The 23921-nt window shown below is 51.2% G+C and overlaps 1 protein-coding gene across 5 annotated transcripts in view; it reads left to right on the top strand.

The window, feature by feature from the left end:
- Positions 1-5262, top strand: part of ARHGAP25 (Rho GTPase activating protein 25) — a 90787-nt gene extending 85525 nt beyond the window's left edge. For all 5 annotated transcript variants that reach the window (XM_072768657.1, XM_072768656.1, XM_072768659.1 and 2 more), the window contains 2 exons: positions 695-1224; positions 3432-5262. In XM_072768657.1, the coding sequence (XP_072624758.1) occupies positions 695-1224; positions 3432-3639 (738 nt within the window). In that variant the 3' untranslated portion in view covers positions 3640-5262. The remainder of the gene's footprint in view (positions 1-694; positions 1225-3431) is intronic.
- The last annotated feature ends 18659 nt before the right edge of the window (positions 5263-23921 follow it).

Below are 23921 nucleotides of genomic sequence, written 5' to 3' on the forward strand. Positions count from 1 at the left end.
TAACCAACTGAGCCACCCAGTTGCCCTGATATTTCAATGATTTTAATTTCGATTTGGGTTTCTTTGTTAGTGAGAGAAGCTGAACATCTTTTCTTATGTGTAAGGGCTTGTTGCATTTTTCTTTTCCTCTATGAACTGTTTGATCTTATCCTTTGTCCATATTTTTGTTGGTTGTTGGTCCTTTTCTTCTCAATTTTTATGAACTTTGTCTAGCAGAGAGTAACTTGTTGTCTGTGATATGTTTGCAAATATTTTTGCTAATTTGTCATTACTTTTTTGATTTTATATATGGCGTTTTCCTTGTTTTATGTTTGTTCTTTTTAATTTGAGGGGTCCTGGACACCCATGTAGGTTGAAATTGTCAGACTTATATTTTATGGCTTTTGGATTTTCGAGTTCTAGTTAGAAAGGCCTCCTTATCCTAAAGCTATGAAAGAATCCTCGTGTAAGACTCTCTTACCACGAATAACAATTGATTTCTAGAGCATGAGCTAGTTCCCTTCACGTGTAATGTCCTTTTGAAAAACACTAAGCAGATCATCAATAATGTGATGAATTAAGAGATGGTCTACTAATTAAGAGTTTCATGGGTGTGCAGTCAGAAGATCCTTGCGTTCAAGTTGCTAATCCTTATCTTGGGAATGTGATACACACGGGGAAAACCCATGTGACATCCATGGCCATTTCCTTCTAGACCAGCAACTCGGATGCCACTAGCCCCACTGGACAACAGCCGAGCGATGGGTGTCTGGAAGAGAGCAGTAAAGCCCCCAGGGAAAAGCTAGGAGATTGGAAGCTGCAGTCACGAAAAAGGACTCAGACGCTCCCTAATCGGAAATGCTTCTTGACGTCAGCGTTTCAAGGTGCCAACAGCGGCAAAGTGGAGATCTTTAAAAATGAGTTCTGGTCACCTTCAGACGTAAAGGCAGGGGAAGGGCACAGGAGAACGCTGTCTCAAGGTGTGCCTCACTATCCCGACGCCCAGCGGACTTCCACCTACGATAACGTCCCCACCCTGCCGGGGCCCACCGGGGAGGAGGCAGCCGCGGCCTCTTCCCCTGCTTGTGACTCCAAGAGAGAAACTCTTGCCAGCCCCAGCTCTGAAACTGGGCCTGAGAAAAAGAACTCTGGCGAGGAGGAACTTGAATCCTTGCAGACGGTGGTCCAGAAGCTGCGAAAGGAAATAGAAACACAGAAGCAAAAGTACGAGGAACAGATCGAAAAGTAAGTCACTTGCGGAGGGGCCTTGGGCAGCCACTGGGCTTCCACCTGCGGAAGCAACGGGGATGGTTCTCCTCTGCCAAAGAAATGATATTTAAAAACCTCAAGTTTAGAGAAAACGTTAATCTACAGCAGTTGGGCTTAATTAAGGAGAAGGGTAAAGGGAATGCTGAGATGACTACATTGGTGAAAGCTCTCAGTTTTAGGTTAAATTCATGAAAAGTTAAGTATGCAGCTTACACAGCCTAAGCAACTATTTTCAAATCCTGGTTCTTTAAGGATTGACATGCTCTAAAAACTAAGAGGAACTTTAGGGTTTTTTAAAATATATATTAACGTGATTCATCCATTCTGAAAATATTTATTGAGTACCTCCCGTACTGTTTATTGGGCACCCCCCGGGCCTGCTGCTGGGGAGTAGCTCTGAACAAAGCAGACAGGTCCCTGTGCTTATAGCGCTTTCCGTCTATCAGGAAGAGACAGGCAATATATATATATAAGTAATTAAAATATATGCTGTCAGAGGGCGGAACATGCTATGGAGAAAAATAAAGCAGGGCAGGAGGCTGGAAGGCTCAAGAAGGAGGTTCCTGTGTTAAATAGGCTGGTGCACAGCCCCAATTTGCTCTCATGGGGAGATAAGCTATTTTCTCGAAATCTTTTTCACACCACCGGCTTTTCCGGAGCGTAAAGCTCAATCCAGCTTCGCCGGGATTAACCCACATCGTGATGTCGTGAAATGTGGACTAGCGGGGTATTCGAGTTACAGGTACCTTTCCAGTCTGCTAAGGCTCCGGCCGTGGAAGGCAGACATCCGGGAGCCCCCATTCTTTGCCCTCTACGTAGGAGGTTTCCCGCCTAAAAGCAAAGCGTAGATCCTTTGTCTAAGAACCTGAGATCCGTCCTCTGGGGGATGCGACGGGCGCGCGCGTGCCGTCTTGTCCGTGACAGAGGCAGCTCCAGGGAAGTGTCCCCCCCCCCCCCCCGCGCTCTCGAGTGGCTGCTGTTGGCAGGGTCGGGAGACCCCCAGCTGCCACGGAGGGGCCGCTCCTCCTGAGGGGAACCGAGGCCCCTGAACTCAGCCCCCGGAGGGGTCCTCCCTCCTCAGCTGGGAGGATGGTTACCAGTCCGTAGTGTCCGCTCCGAGCTTCGTGGTTCAGACGCCTTCTCGTGCAATTCGCACAGCAATGCTGTAAGACGGATAATACCCCCGTTTTACAGAAGAGATGGGGGCTTGGGAAGAGTAGAGAAGATTCCTCGGGGGAACCCATCGGATCCTCGGTAGGGCTGGGATCTGAACCTGGCCCCGTCAGGCTCCCGGGCCCACCCAGGTTCTCTCTCTGCAGCATCAGTGGTCGAAACCCCGCAGCATCCCCTCGGTTGAGGTTTCTCCCAGAGCAAGAGGGAAGCAGGTGCAAACTTGGAGGAGAGCCCTGGGCAGGGACCGGCGGGGTAGGCAGGGCTCGAAAGAGGGGCCCTTACGTGGCCCCTGAAGAGAGAGGCCAGGCTGGGTTCAAACGGGGGCTCAGGTTTCTATGAGGAATAGGCTAGTCGGGGGCAGGGAGACCTTGCAGGGAGACAACATCTCCCAGAAGGAAATTCTGGAGCAAATGTCCCATCATGCGGTCCCCCCGCCCCCCGTCCTGAGATTGCCTTCCCTGGGCGTCAAAATGGCATTGCCCCCGCTCCTGGGCGGTGGCCGAATGCAGCTTGGCAGGGCGGGGCAGAGCCGGGGCCAGCCCGGGACCCGCCCGGAGCAGACTCCGGGTGACCGCGGGCCCTTCTCCGGATTGCCCGCCCCCAGGGGCCTCGGGAGAGGAGGTCTGGTTCCGCCGTGGAGGCCGGCGGAGTGAGCCAAGGTGTGGGAACTCGGGGTGCGCTGGGAAGTCTGGGGCGCGGGCCGTCGGCAGGCCGTTGGGCAGGACCCGCGAGGGGCTGCAGGGAAAGCACGTCGTGTCGGGTGCTTCCCTACCTGGTGGAAGATGCAGACCATAGAACAAGGAGAAACCCGACGGCATAAGACACGGGCGTTAGCTGGCAAAGGGGACTCGGCGCACCTGGGGCCGCAGGTGGGCTGGGAGGTCGGCACCTGGGGGAGGCGCCCGGATGACAGGGACGGCTGGATAAGGGACTCGTGGGGGAGTAGGACGAGGCTGGGGGGGGGGGTCTGGAGGCCCCGTTCTCTCACTCTCTTATGTCTTCCCTCGCAGCCTCGAGAAGGAAAACTACGATGTGTGGGCCAAGGTGGTGAGGCTCAACGAGGAGCTGGAGAAGGAGAAGAAGAAGTTTGCGGCCCTGGAGATCAGCCTCCGCAACGTGGAACGCTCCCGGGAGGACGTGGAGAGGAGGAACAAGGCCCTGGAGGAGGAAGTCAAGGAGTTCGTCAAATCCATGAAAGAGCCCAAGGCCGACGCGTGAGGGGCCCACGGGAGCCGAGGGGAGGCCCCCCCAGCGCGCCGCCTCCTGACTGAGAAGCAAACGACTCCCCAGGGAGTCGGGAGGAGACATTGCGGGGACACGTCCCATTTCCCAGGAAAATTAATCAGTGGAATTTACAGGAAGGTGAGGGTGAGCAGGGACGCGGGGACATCGGTGACCCCCTGCCGCTCTGTTCAGAAGGCCCTTGTCACCCAGCGGGGTCTCAGGAGGGTGAGACGGAACCTCCCACGGCGGAGGCCAGGGCCGGGGGAGGCATCGGGGCAGGCCCTCTCCCAGGGCCGACGCCGCGGGCTGCACGGAGGCGTTAGCTCGTTATTTTTTGTTTTTGTTTTTGTTTTTTTGCTTTGGGGGAACAATACATCCAGGCACATGGCCTCGCGGGGCCCTTGAGACGCCGGGCGGAGACGATCTTTCTTTCGCCCTCTTGCGCTCACCTGGTGAGCTGTGGTCTGGGCCGCTGCACCTGCTGACCAGAGCCCGCTCCGCCAGCCCCTCCTGGATGCCTACCCTGGGGGCTGGAAACCCAAACGTATTATTAGACTGAGACAAAAACGAGCAATAAACTTTGTATTTATGAAGGCAAAATCGATGAGAGAAGTATATTCAAACAAACAAACAAACAAACAAACAAACAAAAAAGGCAGGTGTGTCGGGAGCCCCTGCGGGGCGGTGGGCCCAGAACGGCGCTTTCCCACCACGGTGTTGGGCTCCCTTCTAGGCTCGCTGTGGCTTTTAGAGAAGAATAGTCACGGTAATGGGTTTTTTTTATTCTGTTTCATCACAATGAAAGTGCTTTGGCTCTTGAAGGGGACCAGACACAGGAGGGAGTAGCTGCGGGGGGTTCCTGGCCACCCCACCGGAGGACGCCCCCGCAGGCAGCCTCGTGGGCTGGTGAGGCCCGTCGCCCTGGTTAGGCGCTCTCCAGGCTCTGCGGACCTGCGCCCCAGCGGTAGAAAACACCGGAGCAGAGGCGTCCCAGCGGTCCCTCCACCTGGAATCCCATACGCGCTGCTGCGTCGCTCTCTCAGGCACACACAGCGCAGACGAGGAGCAGCAACGGCCCCAGACACACGTGCACGTTCTCGAGGTGCCTTCCACCGGGAGGCCACCAGTGGAAGCAGGTGTCCCAGCAGGTGTCGCCTGGGCTCCTTAGGCGCCTGTCCCCCCATCACGGCCATGCACGGACTCGGACCCCGCAAGCAGGTGGCCGCGCCACGGGGCTGAGATCTGCGGTCTCCGTGGGGGGGGGGGGGCTTCCCTGCGCGGGTTTCCGCCCTCACTCCTTTTTCTGCTTCCGTTTTCTCACTCCTTCTCCTCTTTGTTTTCTCCGCCCCATTGTCCTCCCCCTGCCTGTGGCCGTGGCGCCGCCCCCACGGAGCAAAGGGTGCAGACGGGGGCACAAACCTGATGCTCAAACCCTTCCTACCCCCGTGTCGACAGAATCAGGATTTGGGGGGCGGTGGAGCCTAAGAACTTCTTTCTTTAAAAAAAAAACTTCCAGTTATTTCCAATATGCAAACAGAATTGTTACACATGGTTGCAAAACTGCTGAGTTTGGCTCAACTCGTGACTAGTGATGATATTAAATCTTCCTACGCCTTTTTTCTTTTTTTTAAGATTTTATTTATCTGAGAGAAAGATCGTGCGTGAGCGGCGGAGCGGGGTGGGGGGGTGAGGGGCAGCGGGAGAGGCAAGGGCCGACCGCCTGCTGAGCAGGGCTGGAGCCCAGGACCTGAGGTCATGACCTGAGCTGAGGGCGGACGTTCAGCCGACCGAGTCACCCAGGCATCTCTCCGCACTTTTTAAAAGACTTTATCACCTGCTCCTTTTGTTCTGTCCCCAGTCAACACAATCCTCTGAGCTCCCCACTTAGGGTTTATCATGTGTTCGCTCACTTAGGATAACAGGCGCTTAAGACCTAGAAGATGGATCTACGTTGTAGACCCATTTTTCACATGGGGAAGACTGAGCCCAAAGACGTTACTGGAAAAAATTAGGATAGTAGTAGTTTGGTCATGAATAAGTTCGAGGAGACGGAGACGTCTGTCATCTACGGAACACTGCGACTCCGCTTCGGCGGTGGCTCTCCACGCGGGAGAGGGCGGCACCTGGGCCTTGAGTCAAAGTCTGGGACGCAGCGCTGGTTGAAAGCACCCTCCTCTCCAAGTCACGGTGGCAGAGGAAGGCGGTCTACGCGGTGGGCCCAGAGCACCCGGGGTGCGCTGTGCCTGGAGGCAGCCCGCTGGTTCTGCCCGTCGGGGACATACCGCTGTTGTGTTCGTCCCCAATTCCAGGCAGGCAGCTGCTGGGTGACACCGTGGGGGGGCATGTGGGGGGACCCGTGGGGGGGCGCGTGGGGGGGCAGGGAGTGTGGGATGTCATCAAGGGACAGTGCGGTGTGGCCACAGCTCCCCAGAGAGCCCAGGGCATGTGGGGCGAGGTCAGGGCAGGTGGCCCGGGATCCGGGGTCAGGGGGGCAGGACTGAAAGTAGCCTGAAATCGGCGGCCTGACGGCTGGTGGGGGCTGGTGAAGGGACTTCCCTGTGGGCCTGCTCCTGGTGACTCCCCGTGGTGACCCCCACAGTGACCCCCGCGGTGACACCCCCTGCGGTGACCCCTGCAGTGACCAACCCCGTGGTGACCCCCAACGGTGAGCCCCTGTGGTGATGCCCCCACGGTGACACCCCCCACGGTGACCTCTGCGGTGACCTACCCTGTGGTGACCCCCTGCAGTGACTGCTCCCACGGTGACCCCCCATGCGGTGACCCCCGCCGTGACCGCCCCCACAGTGACACCCTGCGGTGACTGCCCCCATGGTGACCACCCCCACAGTGACCTCCCTCACAGTGACCCCATGGTGACCAACCCCGTGGTGACCCCCTGCAGTGACTGTCCCCATGGTGACCCCTCTTGGTGACCGCCCCATAGTGACTGCCCCCCATGATGACCCCCAGTGGTGACCACCCCATGGTGACACACCCCCCCAAAGACACCCCCCCACGGTGACTGACCCTGCGGTGACCGTCCACTCCAGCGCTGCTGGGATGCTCCTCGCAGGCACTGTCATTAAGCCTGAGACTCTAGGGCAGCCCGGGTGGCCCAGTGGTTGAGCGTCTGCCTTCGGCCCAGGGCATGACCCTGGGGTCCTGGGATCAAGTCCCACATTGGGCTCCCCACAGGGAGCCTGCTTCTCCCTCTGCCTGGGTCTCTGCCTCTCTCTATGTCTCTCATGAAAAAATAAATAAAATCTTTAAAAAAAAAAAACAAAACAAAAACCTAAGACTCCAGCTGAAGCACAACGCCACCCATTTCCGGGATGCGGGGACGGAAGCTTCTGGGGAGCGGGGCCCCTCTGCCGCCCGTCGGGTCATGCAGCCCCACCTTCCTGTGGGCTCCCCTGCCACCAGGCAGCTACCTCTACGTGGTGATGAATGAAAATAACCCCCCAAGGACTTTTTGAAGATTGTTTTAAAGAACACTGGTGCGAGCCCAGGCAAGAACCACTAGGCGCTGTGGCTGCGTGGAGGTGGCGAGGTACAATAGTCGGAGGCACCCCAGCTGCCCGCCCGCCCGCCCGGGTCCTCACGGCAGCTGCAGACCCGCCCGCAGTGGGTTTAGGATCCCAGGATGTGCGCTCCAGCCCTGAAAGCTCCCCGGGGGGACGACCCTGAGTCCTTTAAGAGAGAGGAGAAGAACCTCCTCCTGTTCCACGTAGGAACTTTGGGGCCTCCCCGTGAGCGGGGTAGTGTTGGCGGCAGGAGGTGGGGACACAACCCTCCATCCTTCCCTCACCTTCAGATGTGTCCTAAGGTAAATACGGGCTCTGCTCTGTGGGTGTTTGCAGCCTCCAAGGGCCCATCCTGAAGAGGCTTTGCGGCTTCTGAGTACGAGGCCCCGGAGTGTCTTCAGCGTGTTGCACGGAGTCTGATTGTTTGCAAAACACTCGCGGGAGATCCGCGAGCAGAGCAAGTGTCCGAACGGGACTCCTCGGCAGCCGGGGCCCATCTAGCGATGCACTGGCTTGGACTCGCCCCCTGCTTCTTGCATTATTTTCATTACTGATTTTCAGCGCAGATTCAAAATGCTCATTTCCCTTCGGAGTCACTCCTTCCTGGCTGTGAGGGAGGCCGGCGGTCGGCCCGGGGAAAGAGCTGGGTGAGCTCCGGGCTGGGGAGACATCAGACGCACCCGTGGGACCTTGAGCTTGATCTCCAGGAAGCAGGTGGTCTCAAGATCAAGCGCTGGGTCTGTTTTAAGGCTGGACGTGACCTTCAGTGGAAAACCAACCCCGATCGGAAAAAGCCGACACCGGGCTCCGCCGTGCTGAGCTCCCTGACCTGCTGAACTGCTGGTTATTTATTAATGCAAGACGGGACCCAGCGCTCCAGCTACGACCCTCCCCGGGATCTCTTCCGTTGGATTTCGCCGATGCCAGTGGCGGTCAGGGAGGCGCACATCGATGGCGTGGCTCGCTACCCACGCTACTGCCAGTCACTCCTGCACGCGTCCTCGCTCTTCCGAGAGTATGGGGATCTATCTCGCAAAGAAGTCGAGGGTTGCCGGAGCCATACAACACTTGGGAATCGCACAGCTTCCGGCAGCGGCCCTGCCAGTCTTGAGAAAGCCGATCTCCACGCAGCGACAACCCGGAGAGCTGTGCTGCCAGCGATGCCTCTACTTACCCCAAGGAAGCTGCACCCAAGATACAGCAAACTGTCGCAACGCTGGGTCTTCCTCCTGCCGTTGAGCGTTTTGCAAGAACTACCTTTGACCAAGGACATTGAAGAAATACACCTGTTGCTTTCTAGTCCCTTCGTGTTCACGTGTTCACCGACCTGGAAGCTTTTCAAAACCTGTTCCTTGGTGTTTCTAGGGAGGCTTCACTGCGTAGACAGCGCTCATGGGGTCGTTGGCCGTCGGTGATTACACTCCGTCTGCAGCCTTTCTCCTCTCCCCAGGTGAATGACGCGAGGGTCAGCCCTCGCGATTTAAATTCTTATTTTTATTTTTCATTAATTCCTACAATTTAAATGCACGTGTAAGATTCAAAGCAACAGTTGCCACGATAGCAGTCACAGCCACGTGCGCTGGGGCCTGGATATCGCCCGCCGGACTGTTGAAAGTGCCCTATTTGCATTAGCTGAGCTCGTCCTAACAAATCTCCCACGGCCAGAGAGCAGGGTCCCCTTTCCACAGCGAAGTGATCTGCTTCTGCTTCTGCTCCCGCCTTTGACCGTGGCTCGGCAGATCGCCTCCCGTTCGGAGGAAAACATTTTCCCTGACAGTCTCTAGGGTTAGAGACGGAGCTGGGGCAGGTGTAGGGCAATGCTAACACTTCAGAAGATCTCCAGTAATCGGGTGACACGCTCACCTGACAAATTGGCTTTTGACAAATGAGTCCGCTGTCGCGTATTAATGGCCACGCCGGCCAAGTGGACACAGATTTGCTAGAAAGCAGAGAGGCGTGAGGAGGGAGGTCGCGGAGCAAGGAAGTTCACAGTGGCCGGGGGGAGTTGCACGAAGCCGACGAGGCCAGGCTGAGGCCTCGTGCTGGAGCCCTGCGCTGAGGGTCCGGCCAGGGCTTGGGGGCGGGGGGCAATGATTCGAGACCCCAAAGACAGGGTCAGGAGGCAGAGGGGACTCGCCGTTTGGTGCTGGGAGTGAGCACCTCCTGCCTCTGCTGCACCAGCCCCAGGCGCACAGCCAGGTGAGCCCACTCCACCCTCCGAGCTGTGCACCCCGACAGCTCCCCAGGGAACGGGGGCCGCTTCCTGCACAAGGACTCACAGCCGACTCCCTCAAGGCCGCACCAGCCTGGGTGGGCAGTGTTCAGCCCAGCCCGGGAGCCACCGGCTGCAGGGGGTTGCTCCGATGGAGGGCCGGGGCGGCACATGGGGCCGCGAGGACGGGGGCGGACCGCACCCCATTACAAGGCTGGGTAACAACTCAGGGATGTGGGATAAGAAGACTCCTGGGCCTCGAGAGATTTTCCAAGAAGTCCATCTTAAGGTGCCTCTTTGTTATTATTATTTTTTTTAATTTTTATTTTTACTATTATTATTATTACTTCTGGCAGACGGGAAGCCCTTTTTGGGGATGAAAGAGTCAATATCAGAAAGATTCAGTGACGGAGAGAACAAGGAGGCTGCAAGTTCCCGTGTAACATGACTTCCTTGGCTCCTCGAGGTGGGTGGTTCTGCTGAGGTTTAAATAGGAGTTTCCTCCCCAGGGAAGTGCTACAAGGCTGTGATTATTTATCTCAAGGTAGACTAAACATCCTTTTTTAAAAAGATTTTGTTTATTTATTCATGAGACACAGAGAGAGAGGTGGAGACCCAGGCAGAGGGAGAAGCAGGCTCCCTACAGGAGCCCAAGGCAGGGCTTGATCCCGGGACCCCGGGGTCACGGCCTGAGCCGAAGGCAGAGGCCCAGCCGCTGAACCCCGCCCCCCGCCAGAGTCCTGGGCGCTTCATGAACATCACAGTCACAGCCCCGCCCTACAGGCCTTGGCCTGCCAGCAGCGAGGGACCCGAGCTCCCCACCACACAGGACGACCATGAGGACCGAGCAGGGTGGTGGATGTGGACACGGGCGAACTAGTGGCCCAAGTGTGGGGTGCACCGCAGCTCACGACCTCAGGTCGAGGAAATCTCCATCAGCAGGTGCTGTGCCCCACACGCCCACTGGCACGCCGGCTCCCGCAGTAGGGCTGCCACCAGGCCCTGCCATCCCAGTGACGCAGAGGTCGTCGCCAGCTCTCCGAGTCCCCGGGGCTCAAGGACGGGCACCCAGGCAGCGAGGGCATGTGGGCCTCCTGTTGCAGCTGGCAAGACAGGCTGCTGTCCCACGTGTGGCAATAAGGTCCTATTGGATTAGGTCCAAGACCCGTGTGACCTGCTTTCACCTTGGTCACCTACAGTCCTGTGAGATACTGGGGGTTGGGCTCCCGTGTAGGAGGGGGAGCCAGGCCCAGTTCAGCCCCTCATACCTAACAGTGTTAAGGCCTCATCCTTAGATCCCCAGCCAAGAGGGACCCCGGTCTTTCAGAATCCCTTCTGAAAGGGAGATTTTAATATCAGTACACATTTTAATATCTTACTAGAAGCCATGGGGGTTTTGCTGCATCTTGTTTTAAACTATCGCAGGAGATCAATAGGGTCAGAACTCTAAAATCCCGCTGTTCCATGGGTACCGTGAAAGGTCACTGCATGGGGGTCAGGAAACCCGGCCTTACATGATGATAAATCCCATTTTTCTTAGATTATTTATTATTTAGATTTTCTTAGATTTTTCTTTGATTATTTGTCAAGCTTATTATTATTTAAGATTATTATTAATATTAATTTATTAATATTCTTAGGTGCTATTATGTTTATTTTTAGATTTCTTAGATTATTTTTAAGCTTATTAATAATATTAATCCATTAATATTCTTAGATATTATTTTCTTAGATTTTATTTATTATTTATTGTTATTTTATTATTTAGATTTTCTTAGATTTTTTCTTAGATTATTTATCAAGCTTATTATTAATATTTATTAAGATTATTATTAATATTAATTTATTAATATGCTTAGATGCTATTTTGTTTATTATTCAGATTTCTTAGATTATTTATTAAGCTTATTAATAATATTAATTCATTAATATTCTTAGATATTATTTTCTTAGATTTTATTTACTATTTATTATTATTTTATTTATTATTTAGATTTTCTTAGATTTTTCTTAGATTATTTATTTATTTATTTTTAATTTTTATTTATTTATGATAGTCACAGAGAGAGAGAGAGACAGAGACATAGGCAGAGGGAGAAGCAGGCTCCATGCAGGGAGCCCGACGTGGGATTCGATCCAGGGTCTCCAGGATCACGCCCTGGGCCAAAGGCAGGGGCCAAACCGCTGCGCCACCCAGGGATCCCTCTTAGATTATTTATTAAGCTATAATTAGGATTGGTGTTTCTGTTCCTAAGCTGTAGTGAGGCAGTCTCCGGCTTGACCGATGAACCCTGGATACGGAACCTGCTCCGGCCCAGTCTTCCCTGCAGCGGGCTCGTGGGGCTATGCCAGACGATAGCGCTTCCTTATTGCTACAAAGGTTTGGGTCCGAACCACAGTTCGATCCCCCGGTGACCTGGGCTGGACCTCCTGGCAGCACCAGGCCCTCGAGCTGGACTTGCCGCCTGCGCTCTGGGAAGGCTGAGCGGCCTCCTCGGCCCCTCCTGCTCCCTACCCCTCCCAGTCTCACCACCCTGGCCTGAGATAAAGCAGACCTAGGAAGAAGCATCAACAAGGAAAGCAAGGGAGGGAGGTATTTCTCTTAATTCCTGAGTGGGGCTTTTCTGAGCTTCTCATTGCAGACCCTCCTCCCGCCGCCAGCAGCCCCACCCATCTCCCTGCTGGTGGGAGGCACCGGTAGCCCAGTTGCGCATTTGTGTGTCTGTGTATTTGTGTGTGTAAACTGCACATCTTGATTCCAAAAGGTCCTCAGAGAAAGGAGGGAAGAGGGGAGGCAAGGAGGTGGTGGTGGGGATGAGGCGATTCATTAGGCTTTGCTCCTAGTAGCGGAGGCCTTGGGGCTCAGCAGTCAGGAAGCGTCCATAAAGGCCTGGAGACAGCCATTGCTCCCCGAAGGTCCCCAGAAAGCTGCCAGCACTGGGGGGATTTGTCCCCGTAAAAGGGAAGACGGTATTTTTTAATGTTTCCTGCTGAACGTCAGCCTGGGGTTCAACTCCGTGTGAGCGAGGGAGGAACGGGGCAAGGGGACCAATGTTGGAGGCCCTCTGCTGCCACCAGTGGGAGCTCTAGATTCACGCCTCTCCATCCACCCAAGGTCGGGCTAGACCTCGGGGTGAGATGTTTGGGTGGGCCTGGGCGGGGCTGAGGGGCTGAGAGGCTGAGGTCACCCACCCCCCGCAGTGTCATCTTCTGGGACCCTTACTTCACATGACTAGTTTGGTAAGACAGCTGTGGGGCCTTCCTCTACTTACACGCTGTGAATTTAAAAACTGTAGTTCCGGGGGGCTCAGCGGTTTAGCACGGCCTTCAGCCCAGGGCAGGATCCTGGAGACCCGGGATCGAGTCCTGCATCGGGGTTCCTGCATGGAGCCTTCTTCTCCCTCTGCCTGTGTCTCTGCCTCCCTCTCTCTCTGTGTCTCTCATGAATAAATAAATAAAATCTTTAAAAAAATAAAATAATAAAAACTGTAGTTCAGGGGCGCCTGGGTGGCTCCGTCGGTGAAGCGTCTGCCTTCAGCTCAGGTCATGATCCCAGAGTCCTGGATTCAAGCCCTTGCTCAGCGAGGAGCCTGCTTCTCCCTCTCCCTCTACTGCTCCCCTTGCTGTGATCTCTCTCTCTCTCTCTCTCTAATGAATAAATCCTTTTAAAAATAAAAAAGAAATAAAAACTACAATTCTGGAGATGAGAGCCAGGGTCCAGTGTACAGAGGCCTAAGATGCCAGATAGCCTGCTTCCAGGTTATAAGTTTTCGTCTGTCCGGCACCTGGACAAAAAGCATCCATCCTAAGAGACTCAGACACGCACCCTGGCCCGACCTGTAGGATTTATAGCAAAAGCCTTGTGGAAATAAAGTGATTTTTCTTGGAGAGCCCCCTCTGAATATCTCCCCTGAGAACCAGGTAAGTATGGGCATCCTTGACTCCACCGGATGCATCTCATTAAGGTTGATGTTGTTATTTTTAATTCCCCAGTTGTAGACATACTAGTTTTCTTCTCCGTCCAAGTCATTGTTTAGGAAGGACGGTCCTGAGCACAACTCTAGGTTTGCAGCTGCCAGAGGAAGCACCTGCTGTGAACCGTATGAGGACAGATCCTTCCCTGAGGCCTGAGAGCGAGGCCCAGGCAGGGACAGGCTGGTTTCACTCCCCTGCACGCGCTTTGTGAGAGTGCCTTTTTTGGTAAGATTCTTTGATTCATGTCGGTCTCATCCACTAACCTCTAAGAATCACGGGGACAGACCGTGTCCACCAGCGTGGTGCTTGGGACCCAGTGATGGGGAGAGTTCCCGGCACCTGGAAACCAATCCGATGGGAAGTTCCCACACTGTGTGCTGAGGCTCCCCGGCCCCGGAGCTGCAGCACACCCACAGGGCACCACGGTGTTTCATCTTTCTGAAGGAAACACAGCGACGCTCAACATCCGCGGGACCCAGAGCCGACTACCAGCTGCAGATAGCGCACAGCTTCAGCTTTGGATCATCCGCATCCCTTTCAATGACATCAGATCTTTTGAAGTTCAGCTTTTGAGGGCGGCTGTGACAAAATGCACGGGTTGCACGAGACCGATGTGGAACAGGAGACAAGAGTGGCGGGTCCACGGCTATGCCAAGGTTTGGGAAAGCACGCAATGCCCGAGAAGAGCACCACCTGCTAGTAATTGTGGTGATTTGTTTGTTTATTTATTTATGAGAAACAAAGAAAGAGAAAGAGAGACACAGGCTGCGGGAGAAGCAGGCTCCCTGCGGGGACCCCGACGTGGGCCTCGATTCCGGGACCCCGGGGTCACGCCCTGAGCCGAAGGCAGACGTCTGCTCAACCGATGAGCCACTCAGGCGCCCCAATTGTGTCAATTTAAAAGTAAAATGAAGAATGGTCTTGTTTTTGTTTCAATGTATGTGCATTTTTTTTTGTTCTGAACAGCCACTGAATTATTAAATAAATAAATAAATAAATGCTTACTAAATTGTTTGGGCTTAAACTACACAATAAATGGAGGCGTTAGATAGTTGTTTTGGCCCAGGGACATGGAGAACCTGTTCCTGAGAAAGCAAGAGCACCATGAACTGAATTTCGGGAGCCCCTAGCTCAGTCACCACTGGTTGATTGACAGATGGCCTCAGGAGCACAGTTCTGGGCCTGGCCACTTTACCGACAAAATAATCCAAAAGGAACAAAAAAGCATCATCGGAGAAAAAAGAATCGCTGAGCTTTGTCCTCACAGAGGAGAGAAGAGATCTGCCGCTGAGCTCTCTCCTTGAGCAACTTGGGGTTTATTGAACCCTTAGCCAATAGCCAGGCCCTAAGTTTTCATTTCTTTGGTTTTTGACTTGACCTCACCGAATCCCCTGGGCAGTCTTTTGAGAGCGAATGTTGCTCATATTTGCACCGGAGGAAAAGAGGGCAAAGACGGCAAGTGGTGGGCGGAAGGCTCAAAGACGGGCTTGCTTTATCCTAACACCTGTTCTCTTCATCAACACCCTAACAGTGACGATGCTGATAAACTTTGATCATTTATCATGATTGGCTGCTTATTCCGGTTCTATTACTCCTGCTCAAGTGTAAGCTTTACCTGTACATTAGCTGTTGTATATGCAGTTCACACAGATTATTCCTTTGAATAATAAAAATCTTGAGGAGTTGCCATCATTAGGACGGTGACTCCTATTTCGCTGAATAATGCTACATGAGCACACGATCAATGGGTGAAGGAGGCCACATGTCCAGCCTCGCTCTTGCTGCTATTGCAGGTGGAGCCCAGTTTTGAATTCCGACTGAGGGTGCCCTGTGCCAACGCTGCCGGCAAAACATGAGGAGCTTCCGGGAAAAACTCGGCTACTCGACAGGGAAATTACTCAGAGGCAAGGGTTGGCTACTGACGTCAAAAGCAAGGGAGGTGGATGAGGAAGGAAGACTCATTAAATTCCAGCGTTTTGACATAGTTTGATGTGGGACAGTCCCGAGTGAGCTGGAAGTTTCAAGAAATGTGAAGGCAAAGGAAGCCAAAGTTCTTAAGAGTCAGTGGGTCTTTTCAGGGGAGTTGTGAAGTCATCTGGGAGCCCACAGGCTTCTCAGCACCAGGCACTTCTTCTCTGGAGGGGCTCCATCGCTTGAATTAGCTGTAGAGTGATTTGCATGGAAGTGACAGGTGCGAGCAGTGGCCGGGGCATCCACGGGGCCCCGCCTCCTCCTGCCCTCTGCAATCACCTGTGCAGGACCCGAATGACGGCTATGCCGAGAAAAAAAATGCAGAGAGAAAGGAAAGATCATGTCTTGTCTACTCCATGATGACAATCAACATTTCTCTTTGCTGGGGGAGGGGGAGTTGAGGAAACGATATTATCCGAGGTCATCAGCACCATAGGTTAGTGGAGGTGGGAATGTTAATGGGTGGATAGAGAGCCCTGGGCTGGAGTGAGCCTCGTACGGATCCCACCTGGCTACAGGGTGGGTCTCCTGGGTCTGGCCCCTGCTCTTAAACCTAGACTGGAATGCCCAAGGGTGCTTCCCATAGTTCCAAAAAAGAAGGGTTTCTAAAGAAAATACGCTTTGTCTCAAACCCCTGAAGAACCAGGAGTCTTCGGGAAGTATGCGGTCCTTGTCACGGGCAGACACCATCTCACCGAAAAAGTCTTTTGCATGGTTTCCACCTAAACGAGTGTGTGTGTGTGTGTGTGTGTGTATGTGTGTGTGTGATATTAATGATGCTGGCCAGCGTGAAATAAGAATTTCCCATGACAACAACAAAAAATACGGGTAATTAGGTTTTGGAAAAACATACAGTAATGCCCCTCTGGATTGAATTTTGGTTTTTTTTTTTTTTTTTTTGGACTATCATGTATGTACCAGGCATGTTATTATTTATTCTAGCTAATATGTGAAAGCCAAGCTCTGGGATGGAGACAAGAGCAAGGTCCTTACCCTCACACAAGGGTCCTTCTAGAGGAGATTCTGGAAAGCTAACAAATAAAAGAACTGCAGATGATGATTCATGCTAGAGAAGAAGTAAATAGGGTTCTGGGAGGGAATAGATGGATTCTCAGAGTGAGCCCTGAGAAGGGCATTCCGGCAAAGGAAACAGTGGAGAGAACGTTCCCGGTAGGTATGGGATGAAATTATTAAAAATACAGCTCTTGTGAGTAGACGTTTCCAGATCGACGGGACAAGTGCTGTAATGGCGAGGCGTAGCGGGTGCTGATGGGACACAGCAAAAAAAGAAGAACCCAATGCCAAATATGGGGGAGCCCCTGGGGGAAGGTGACACTTGGGTGGTAGTCTTACACTAGGCAGGGTAAGGGTGGTTCCGGTCGGAGGAGACGTCACACGCAAAGCAGAACCATCAGTTATTCAGAAACCGGCATCACTCTGGCGGGATGGCTCTAGGTCCCAGAAGGGGCTAGACAAGACTGGATTGAAATAAAGGGAGCAGAAAAAAAAAAAAAAAAAGAAATAAAGGGAGCAGGACTTCATGCCAGTTATTCAAAGTTCACGTCTCTCAAGAGACCCATTAACGGTCGTATGTCCTTAGTTCCCAGCTCAAACTTCTAAAAAGTGGCTGCTGAGCAAATTGATGCAAATCTCGAATTTCAGAATGTCGTTTTCCCTTTCTGCTGATGGCCTGGTGCCGGCCAGTTTCTCATCTCCTTCCTTCTTTGACCCCCTCGTCGTCTCCATTCATCCTGTCTGCGATGAGGCAGCCGGAAACGTCACACAGTCAGGTGAGGAATTCTGGAGAATATAGGATTACCCTAAGTCAGTCCAAGAACAAGTATAGTGAGCGACAGGGAGGAAGAGAGAGAGCTAGAAGGGTGGCCAGCTGGCTGAGCGGCCGGGGGGCTGACCTAGCCGCATGCCTTATGAGGTAAGAGCCAGGGATACCCTATTTCTGTCTGCCCGTGTCGCACATCACAGAGGTCCCTTGTCTGACATCTGCGTTTCTGAAACACTGTTCCCAAGTGTCCATTTTTCTATCAAGATTCACAAATGCCCACGTATTTCTATTACCTTTTCACGGATGCATTCCACCTCCCAACGCATAGCCAACAGAGCCAGGCCTGACAGTGATGGAGCCCCTGCCTCCCCCGGGGTCATGTTCAGGGATGAATCTTTAACTGGGGCTTGACCTGTCTCCCCCGTTGAGGCTGCCACAGTCACTGCCCTACTTGACCCAACGGCCACGGGCCCAGCCAGGAAGACAGACATGAATCAAGTGTGCTGAAGCTACAAAGGAGAAGGGCAGGTTTCAATAAAGCATAAAACTGGAGGATTTCACCCAGTCTAAGGGTCCCGGGAAGCCTTCCCTGGGGATGCGGTGAGAAAAGGTAAAAGATCATGCAGTTCGGTGGAAATGGGAGGAAAGGCGTCCTGGGGAGAGACAACCAAAGGAGGCAATTTTCCTACTCAACCGATTTCAAAATACCTTGCATCTCAGGAACATATAGAAGGATTTTCAAAGGGGACACATGGCCACATCATAGCTGCTTCTTTGAGACACCTGGTTTTAGCATCGCTATGGTGTTCTCAAGTATTTCTGCTGACATATCTCGAAGGCCATTGTGAGCTACATTTTTTTTTTGATAAAAGTATCATACTTTATTTCTAGCATTTGTTCAGTCAACAAATATTTATTAATGACCCACCGGGTTAGGTCCTGCTCTGGGAGCTGAGGAACAGGAGGTCCATGTGATGTGAGTGGCGGCACGTGCGATATGAAAATTGTTTATGTTGGGGATCCCTGGGTGGCTCAGCGACTTAGCGCCTGCCTTTGGCCCAGGGTGTGATCCTGGAGACCCGGGATCGAGTCCCATGTTGGGCTCCCTGCATGGAGCCTGCTTCTCCCTCTGCCTGTGTCTGTGCCGCACCCGCCCCCCTCCCCGCCGCCTCCTCTCTCTCTCTGTGTCTCTCATGAATGAATAAATAAATAAAATCTTTAAAAAAAAAAAGAAGATTGTTTATGTATCGGCCAGAGGGTAAAACTGAATCTCCGGGAGGATACCCCAAGTGGACACAGCTACCTCTGTGTACACTGTGCACATAGCTGCAAAGCTCCGGGGTCACACACAGACCCCGAATTCAAGAACCCTGGAGTAAGCGGTAGAAAGGGTTGTGGGTTGGGAGTTCTTGGCTCAGTCCTGCTGTGAAAGTGATTTCTGGTCCAGGAAGTTTCCATGTCGAAAAATAACAGATAAAAATAACCAGATGAATTCTAAAGCCGTTTCCAACTCTACAGATACATAACTGTGTGCACCTACAGAGTTGGAAGAGACCCTAAATTGGAAGAAACCCTAAATTACAAGAGACCCCTAAATGCATCTTGCCCAACAAATTCTTAAATTGGTCGTTAGTAGAATCTTGAAGAAAGAGTAGCTAAGGAACAGACACGGGAAACACAGGCCGAGGAGCTCTACTAGAGGGGGTTTATTCAGAGACAAAGGTACACGAAGGTACAGAAGCGTTGCTGTGGGCTCACCTTCCCCTCACCTCTGCAGTGCCGACCGGGTCTGCACGTGCGTCACAACCCTCCTCGGAGAGCTCCGCGAGTCAGCGGGAGGTCGGTTTGCAAGCAGGGCCACAGCTGGCCCACGAGGCCGGTGCCTTTGCTTTCCTATCCCCCCACCACCCTCATTGCTCACCTCATTGGTGATGTGAAAGTGGGCAGGTTCTCCGGCCCCCCGCGGAAGGTTCTCCGAGAGAGCGTGCCAGATGTAAATCCATCTGTCTTCCTGGAGGAGGAAGATGAAGATGACCCGACCTCCAGGATTCCTCTCTAAGCCTTTTTCAACGTTTGGCAAGGGGGTCTCCCTTTTACATCTGGAAATTTCTTCTCACGGGTCATTCGCAAAGCTAAAAATCTCAGGGGTTCCATTTTGGCCTGTTTCTGTGGGATTTTTTGCTGCCGACAGAGAGACTTACAGATCAGTCCCATTTAAAACCGTGCGTTCCGATCCCCCCAAGTTCTGGTGTGCCAGGTTTATTGGGCTTTGGGAGATGTCCTTGCCTTTACCTAGAATGAGCCTCAGGGAGGCAGCCTGCGAGTTCTTCACTGAAGCCATCGGGGATTGTGAACATGGTGTCCCTCCCCCACCTTTAAACCAACTGCACATGTGGTCACATAAAAGTATGATGAAGTCAGTTTTATATTCAGCCTTATGGGAAAAAGAATGAAAAAATGTAATCGAAGAAGATGAACAAAATTTTCCGCGGAGGTAAGTGGGGCTTCCTGCCTCGACTTAGTAAGGCTATTCGTTGACATTTATTGCTTCTCTATCCACTTGTACACGCTGTCCCAAGTACTTTGTACGTGTTCACACGGTTCATTCCTCCCGTGACTCTATAAGGAAGATGCTTTTCTTTTTCTCACTTGGCAAAGGAGGGGACAGAGGCATAGAGAGGCTCAGCAAGAAGCAGGCAGGTTGGCCCTGGCGCTCGGGCTTTGAGTTCCTAGGACACGCGGCCCCTCTCATTGTGCTACTTCTGTGTCACTAGACCAAAGTGGGCACAAACATTTGTTCAAGTCAGATGTATCTAACACAGATGTGCACACACACATTGGCACACATGCATGCACACATATACACACAAAGCAAAAGAGAAACTCAAAATACGTTTGCTTATTGCAGGTCATTTTAAAATTCTTATTTATTTTTTTTAAGATTTTTATTCATTTATTCATGAGAGACAGAGAGAGAGGCAGAGACTCAGGCAGAAGGAGAAGCAGGCTCCCTGCAGGGAGCCCGATGTGGGACTGGATCCCAGGACTCCGGGGTCATGGCCTGGGCCGAAGGCAGACACTCAACCACTGAGCCACCCAGGCATTATTTTAGGTCATTTTACAGTTCATTTAGTCCAACAAATCATAACAGGAGGCAGTATCATCCCTCCGGGGTCCTGGGTGTGTTGCAAGGACTGAAGATGGGGCGCCGTACAACTTGTGTCTAGTGAGGGAGACAGAGATGTAACCATCCCCTCGCACAAGGGACAGTCCCTCACAACCACTCATTTTCCCTCCTTGAATGCAACGGTGCCTCCCCAATAAACACCGACTCGAGTTCCAAACTTTCATTTCAAAATTGAGAAACTGCTGCGGAACGATGAGGCCACTCTTAAGGTCACTTAGCTAGCTGGTAGCACCTTCCAGAGTAGATCCACACAGTTCTAGAAAAGGGCTCTTTCTGACATACCAGAGGGTCCTTAGAGGTCAAGACCATTTCCGCAACAATCCAAGACACGTGCTTTTATCATTTTCATTCTCTCACAGGATGAACAGTGCAGTTTTCCAGAAGCTACTTGACGTGTGATGTCGTGTATGTAAGATGAAATATGCCAACGGTTGGAAGATCCGTAAACAAATATTTTCAAAATGACAAATGCATGATATTGTAGGATCAGTCTTGGGTAAAATATCCATTGGAAGTGCCAGACCTTCAGTCGTGGAATGAACAGGTAAATAAAACAAAAATTTTAAAAAAATAAAGAAGAAATTGGGAGCCCTGGGTGGCTCAGCGGTTGAGCGTCTGCCTTTGGCCCAGGGCGTGATCCTGGAGTCCCGGGATTGAGTCCCACATCAGGCTCCCTGCGTGGAGCCTACTTTTCCCTCTGCCTGTGTCTCTGCCTCTCTCTCTGAGTTTCTCATGGATAAATAAGTAAAATATTTTTTAAAAAATAAAGAAATAAAAGGAACAGCAAACAGGGTATGGTCAGTGATATTGCAAGAGCGTTGTGTGGTGACAGATGGCAGCTACACCTGTGGTGAGCACAGCATCAATATGTCGTACACCTGAAACTAAGGTAGCAGTGTGCATCACCATACATAAAAAATGTTCTTAAAAGTAGAAGAAACTAACCGTGCTGACACCTTGATTTTGGATTTCTAGCATCCAGAACTGTGAAGCAAAAAAAAAAAAAGTGCAAAAAGGCCAATGGATTTGACTGTAACTAGTACAGAGTTAATATTATTTAAGATTTCCTGCCAGTAACAATTATGGAACTATCACTCAATGAGTTTTAGTGTAGTATTAAAGCATATTCACAATTATCTGAACAGGCTATTAAAATATGTCTCCCCCCTTTTTTTTAAACATTGTATTTATTTATTTATTTGAGAGAGGGAGGGAGAGCACAGAGGGAGAGAGTGAGGAGGAGCAGATTCCCTGCTGAGCCTGACATGGGGCTCGATCCCAGGACCCCCGGATCATGACCTGAGCAGAAGACAAATGCTCAACCGACTGAGCCACCCAGGCACCCCTATGTCTCCCTTTTTCCAGCTGCAAATTTGTAGGAGGTCAAATTTTCTTCATCTCTTCAACCAAAACAACATATTGCAATGGATGAAATGCAGAAGCAGAGAAGACCATCCAGCTGTCTTCCATTAAAGTCAGACATTGAAGAGATTTGCAAAATTGCAAAGGCAATGACAGTCTTCTTATCAGTTTTGTTTTGGAAAATGTATTTATTATTCACTAGATATTTTATATTGACATACAATGAGTTTATTAATTTTAAAATGGATTAATAAATATTTAAGTTTTTCTAGTTAAAAATATAGTAGGCATAAATAGTAAATACAGTAAATATAAATAGATACAAACCACATAAAGTTGTTTAAGATCTTCGGTAATTTTTAAGCATCCTTAACAAAGGAGTCTTGAGGACAAAACATTTGAGAACTGCTGCCCAACATCACACCCTTTTGATTAAATCTGATTCTCCTGGGTAAGACCAGACATTTTTAAAAATTATTAAATACCTCAGATGATTCTAATGTAGCCTGAGAACTATTGGACTAGAATGCCTTTTTGTTGGAGAAAGTCCTATTCTAATGTTAACATGTCGAAACAATTCCAATATCAAGGCCAGGCCTTAACAGGCCTACTGGGGACGCTAAAGATGCTGCTGACTTTGCATCACCAAGGAGCAGAGGTGAACTCCCCAGCTCTGGGGGGCAAGGGAGCTCCCAACCCAATTCCTGATTCTTCTTAACTAAGAACAGCAGCTGAGAGCCAAATGGAGAGAAGGGGCCTCAAGAGGAACAGTTCCAGCCTGGACACAGTTGCTAGAGCTGGGGGCTCTCTGGGAGAGCCACAGACCCAGTCGGGGGGATCGCGACTCTCCCAGTGTTCCAGCTAACCTCGAGGCCAGAGAGGTAGGGTGTGGGCCAAATCTGGCTCACAGATGTGCATTATGTGTACTTTGCAGAATGTAGACACTTCCTGGAATCAGATGGAAGCATTTAAAAAATTTTTCAATTCCAGATTTCTAGTTCATCTTTAAAACTTGGAAAATCGGGCACACATGGGCCTACTGGCTACCGTGGCAACAGTTGTCTGGAACCACACCAATGCTGCTGCCAACAGGTAGAAGCGAAGCCCTCCACCGTCTCCAGGCCACCTCACTGTTTTTATTACTTACTGGGCCTCCAGAGTTGCCATCCCTGCTCCAGGTAGCTCGAAGAGAACGCGGGATCATTGGGTGGCCTAAGAAGAAGACAAGGACGAGGGCCGTACCAGTGCCAGCACTGTACTTGTCCAGAACTACTAGAGGGCCAAACGAACTCAGGGTGGTGGCCTAGCAGAGTCTGAAATCTGTCCCTGGGACTGAGGTTGATCTAATTTGCCCAGATGCAAGGGCTAGAGGCCAACGGTTTCATCTATTACCGATTTTAAGTTATCGTGCTAGTAATAGCACTAGTAGTAGCTCCAAAGGGCTCAAATTTGCCACGTGAGTGATTAGCTGCACCTTATTTGTGAAAATAAGTGCTCAGAGAAACCAGTATTTTCCGTCTAATGTCTTTTTGACATCATTTGTGCGATTATGAAAAGAACGGTTATAATAAATCCCTTAATATCCTTCGTATAGAAATCTCTTGCCCTGCTGCTTCATTTTCATATTTGGTCTTCATTTGTCAGTCCAGTTAGAAAAGCCACCTCCTCGAGTGTCAGCTGTTGATCCAAAAACATCTACCAAAGATAAGCAGTTGTCATGGCAAAAAACAACAAACCTAAAGGTGATGGATCATGGGACTTGGTTACTGTACTTGCCCTGTGAATCCACACTGCCTCCAACCTTTACTTAACTCCACATGTTACTTTTCAACACCACGTTCCTGGGTTGTTTCAAAAGCACTTTGCTTCTCACTTTGCAACTCCTCCAGCCAATGGCATCCAACCACATTATGTAGGTCTGTGCTCACCAAATAATATTGCTCTGCAGTATTTATTTGTTAAAATGTGGCTTTTGTTCAAACACTTTCATAAAAGTTTGGAAAATGTAGAAGATGGTGCATTAGGGTCTGGGATTTTTTTGTTTGTGTCCTCTCATTAAAAACAACCACCACCACCACCACCAAGTATTGAGACAAGTCTTAGGGTAAAAGTTCACCAAAAACATCTTGGTTGCCTGAGGTTGAATCCTGACATAAGACGTTGTGGTATCTAGGTCTTAGTGATTAATTCTTTCACTGACTAGTTGACTTTAGTTAAGTCACTTAATTTTGTTGTTATTACTTTGTCCAAAAAGCAATTCCA

Source organism: Canis lupus, chromosome 11 (assembly GCF_048164855.1).
Source record: "Canis lupus baileyi chromosome 11, mCanLup2.hap1, whole genome shotgun sequence".
NCBI lineage: Eukaryota > Metazoa > Chordata > Mammalia > Carnivora > Canidae > Canis > Canis lupus.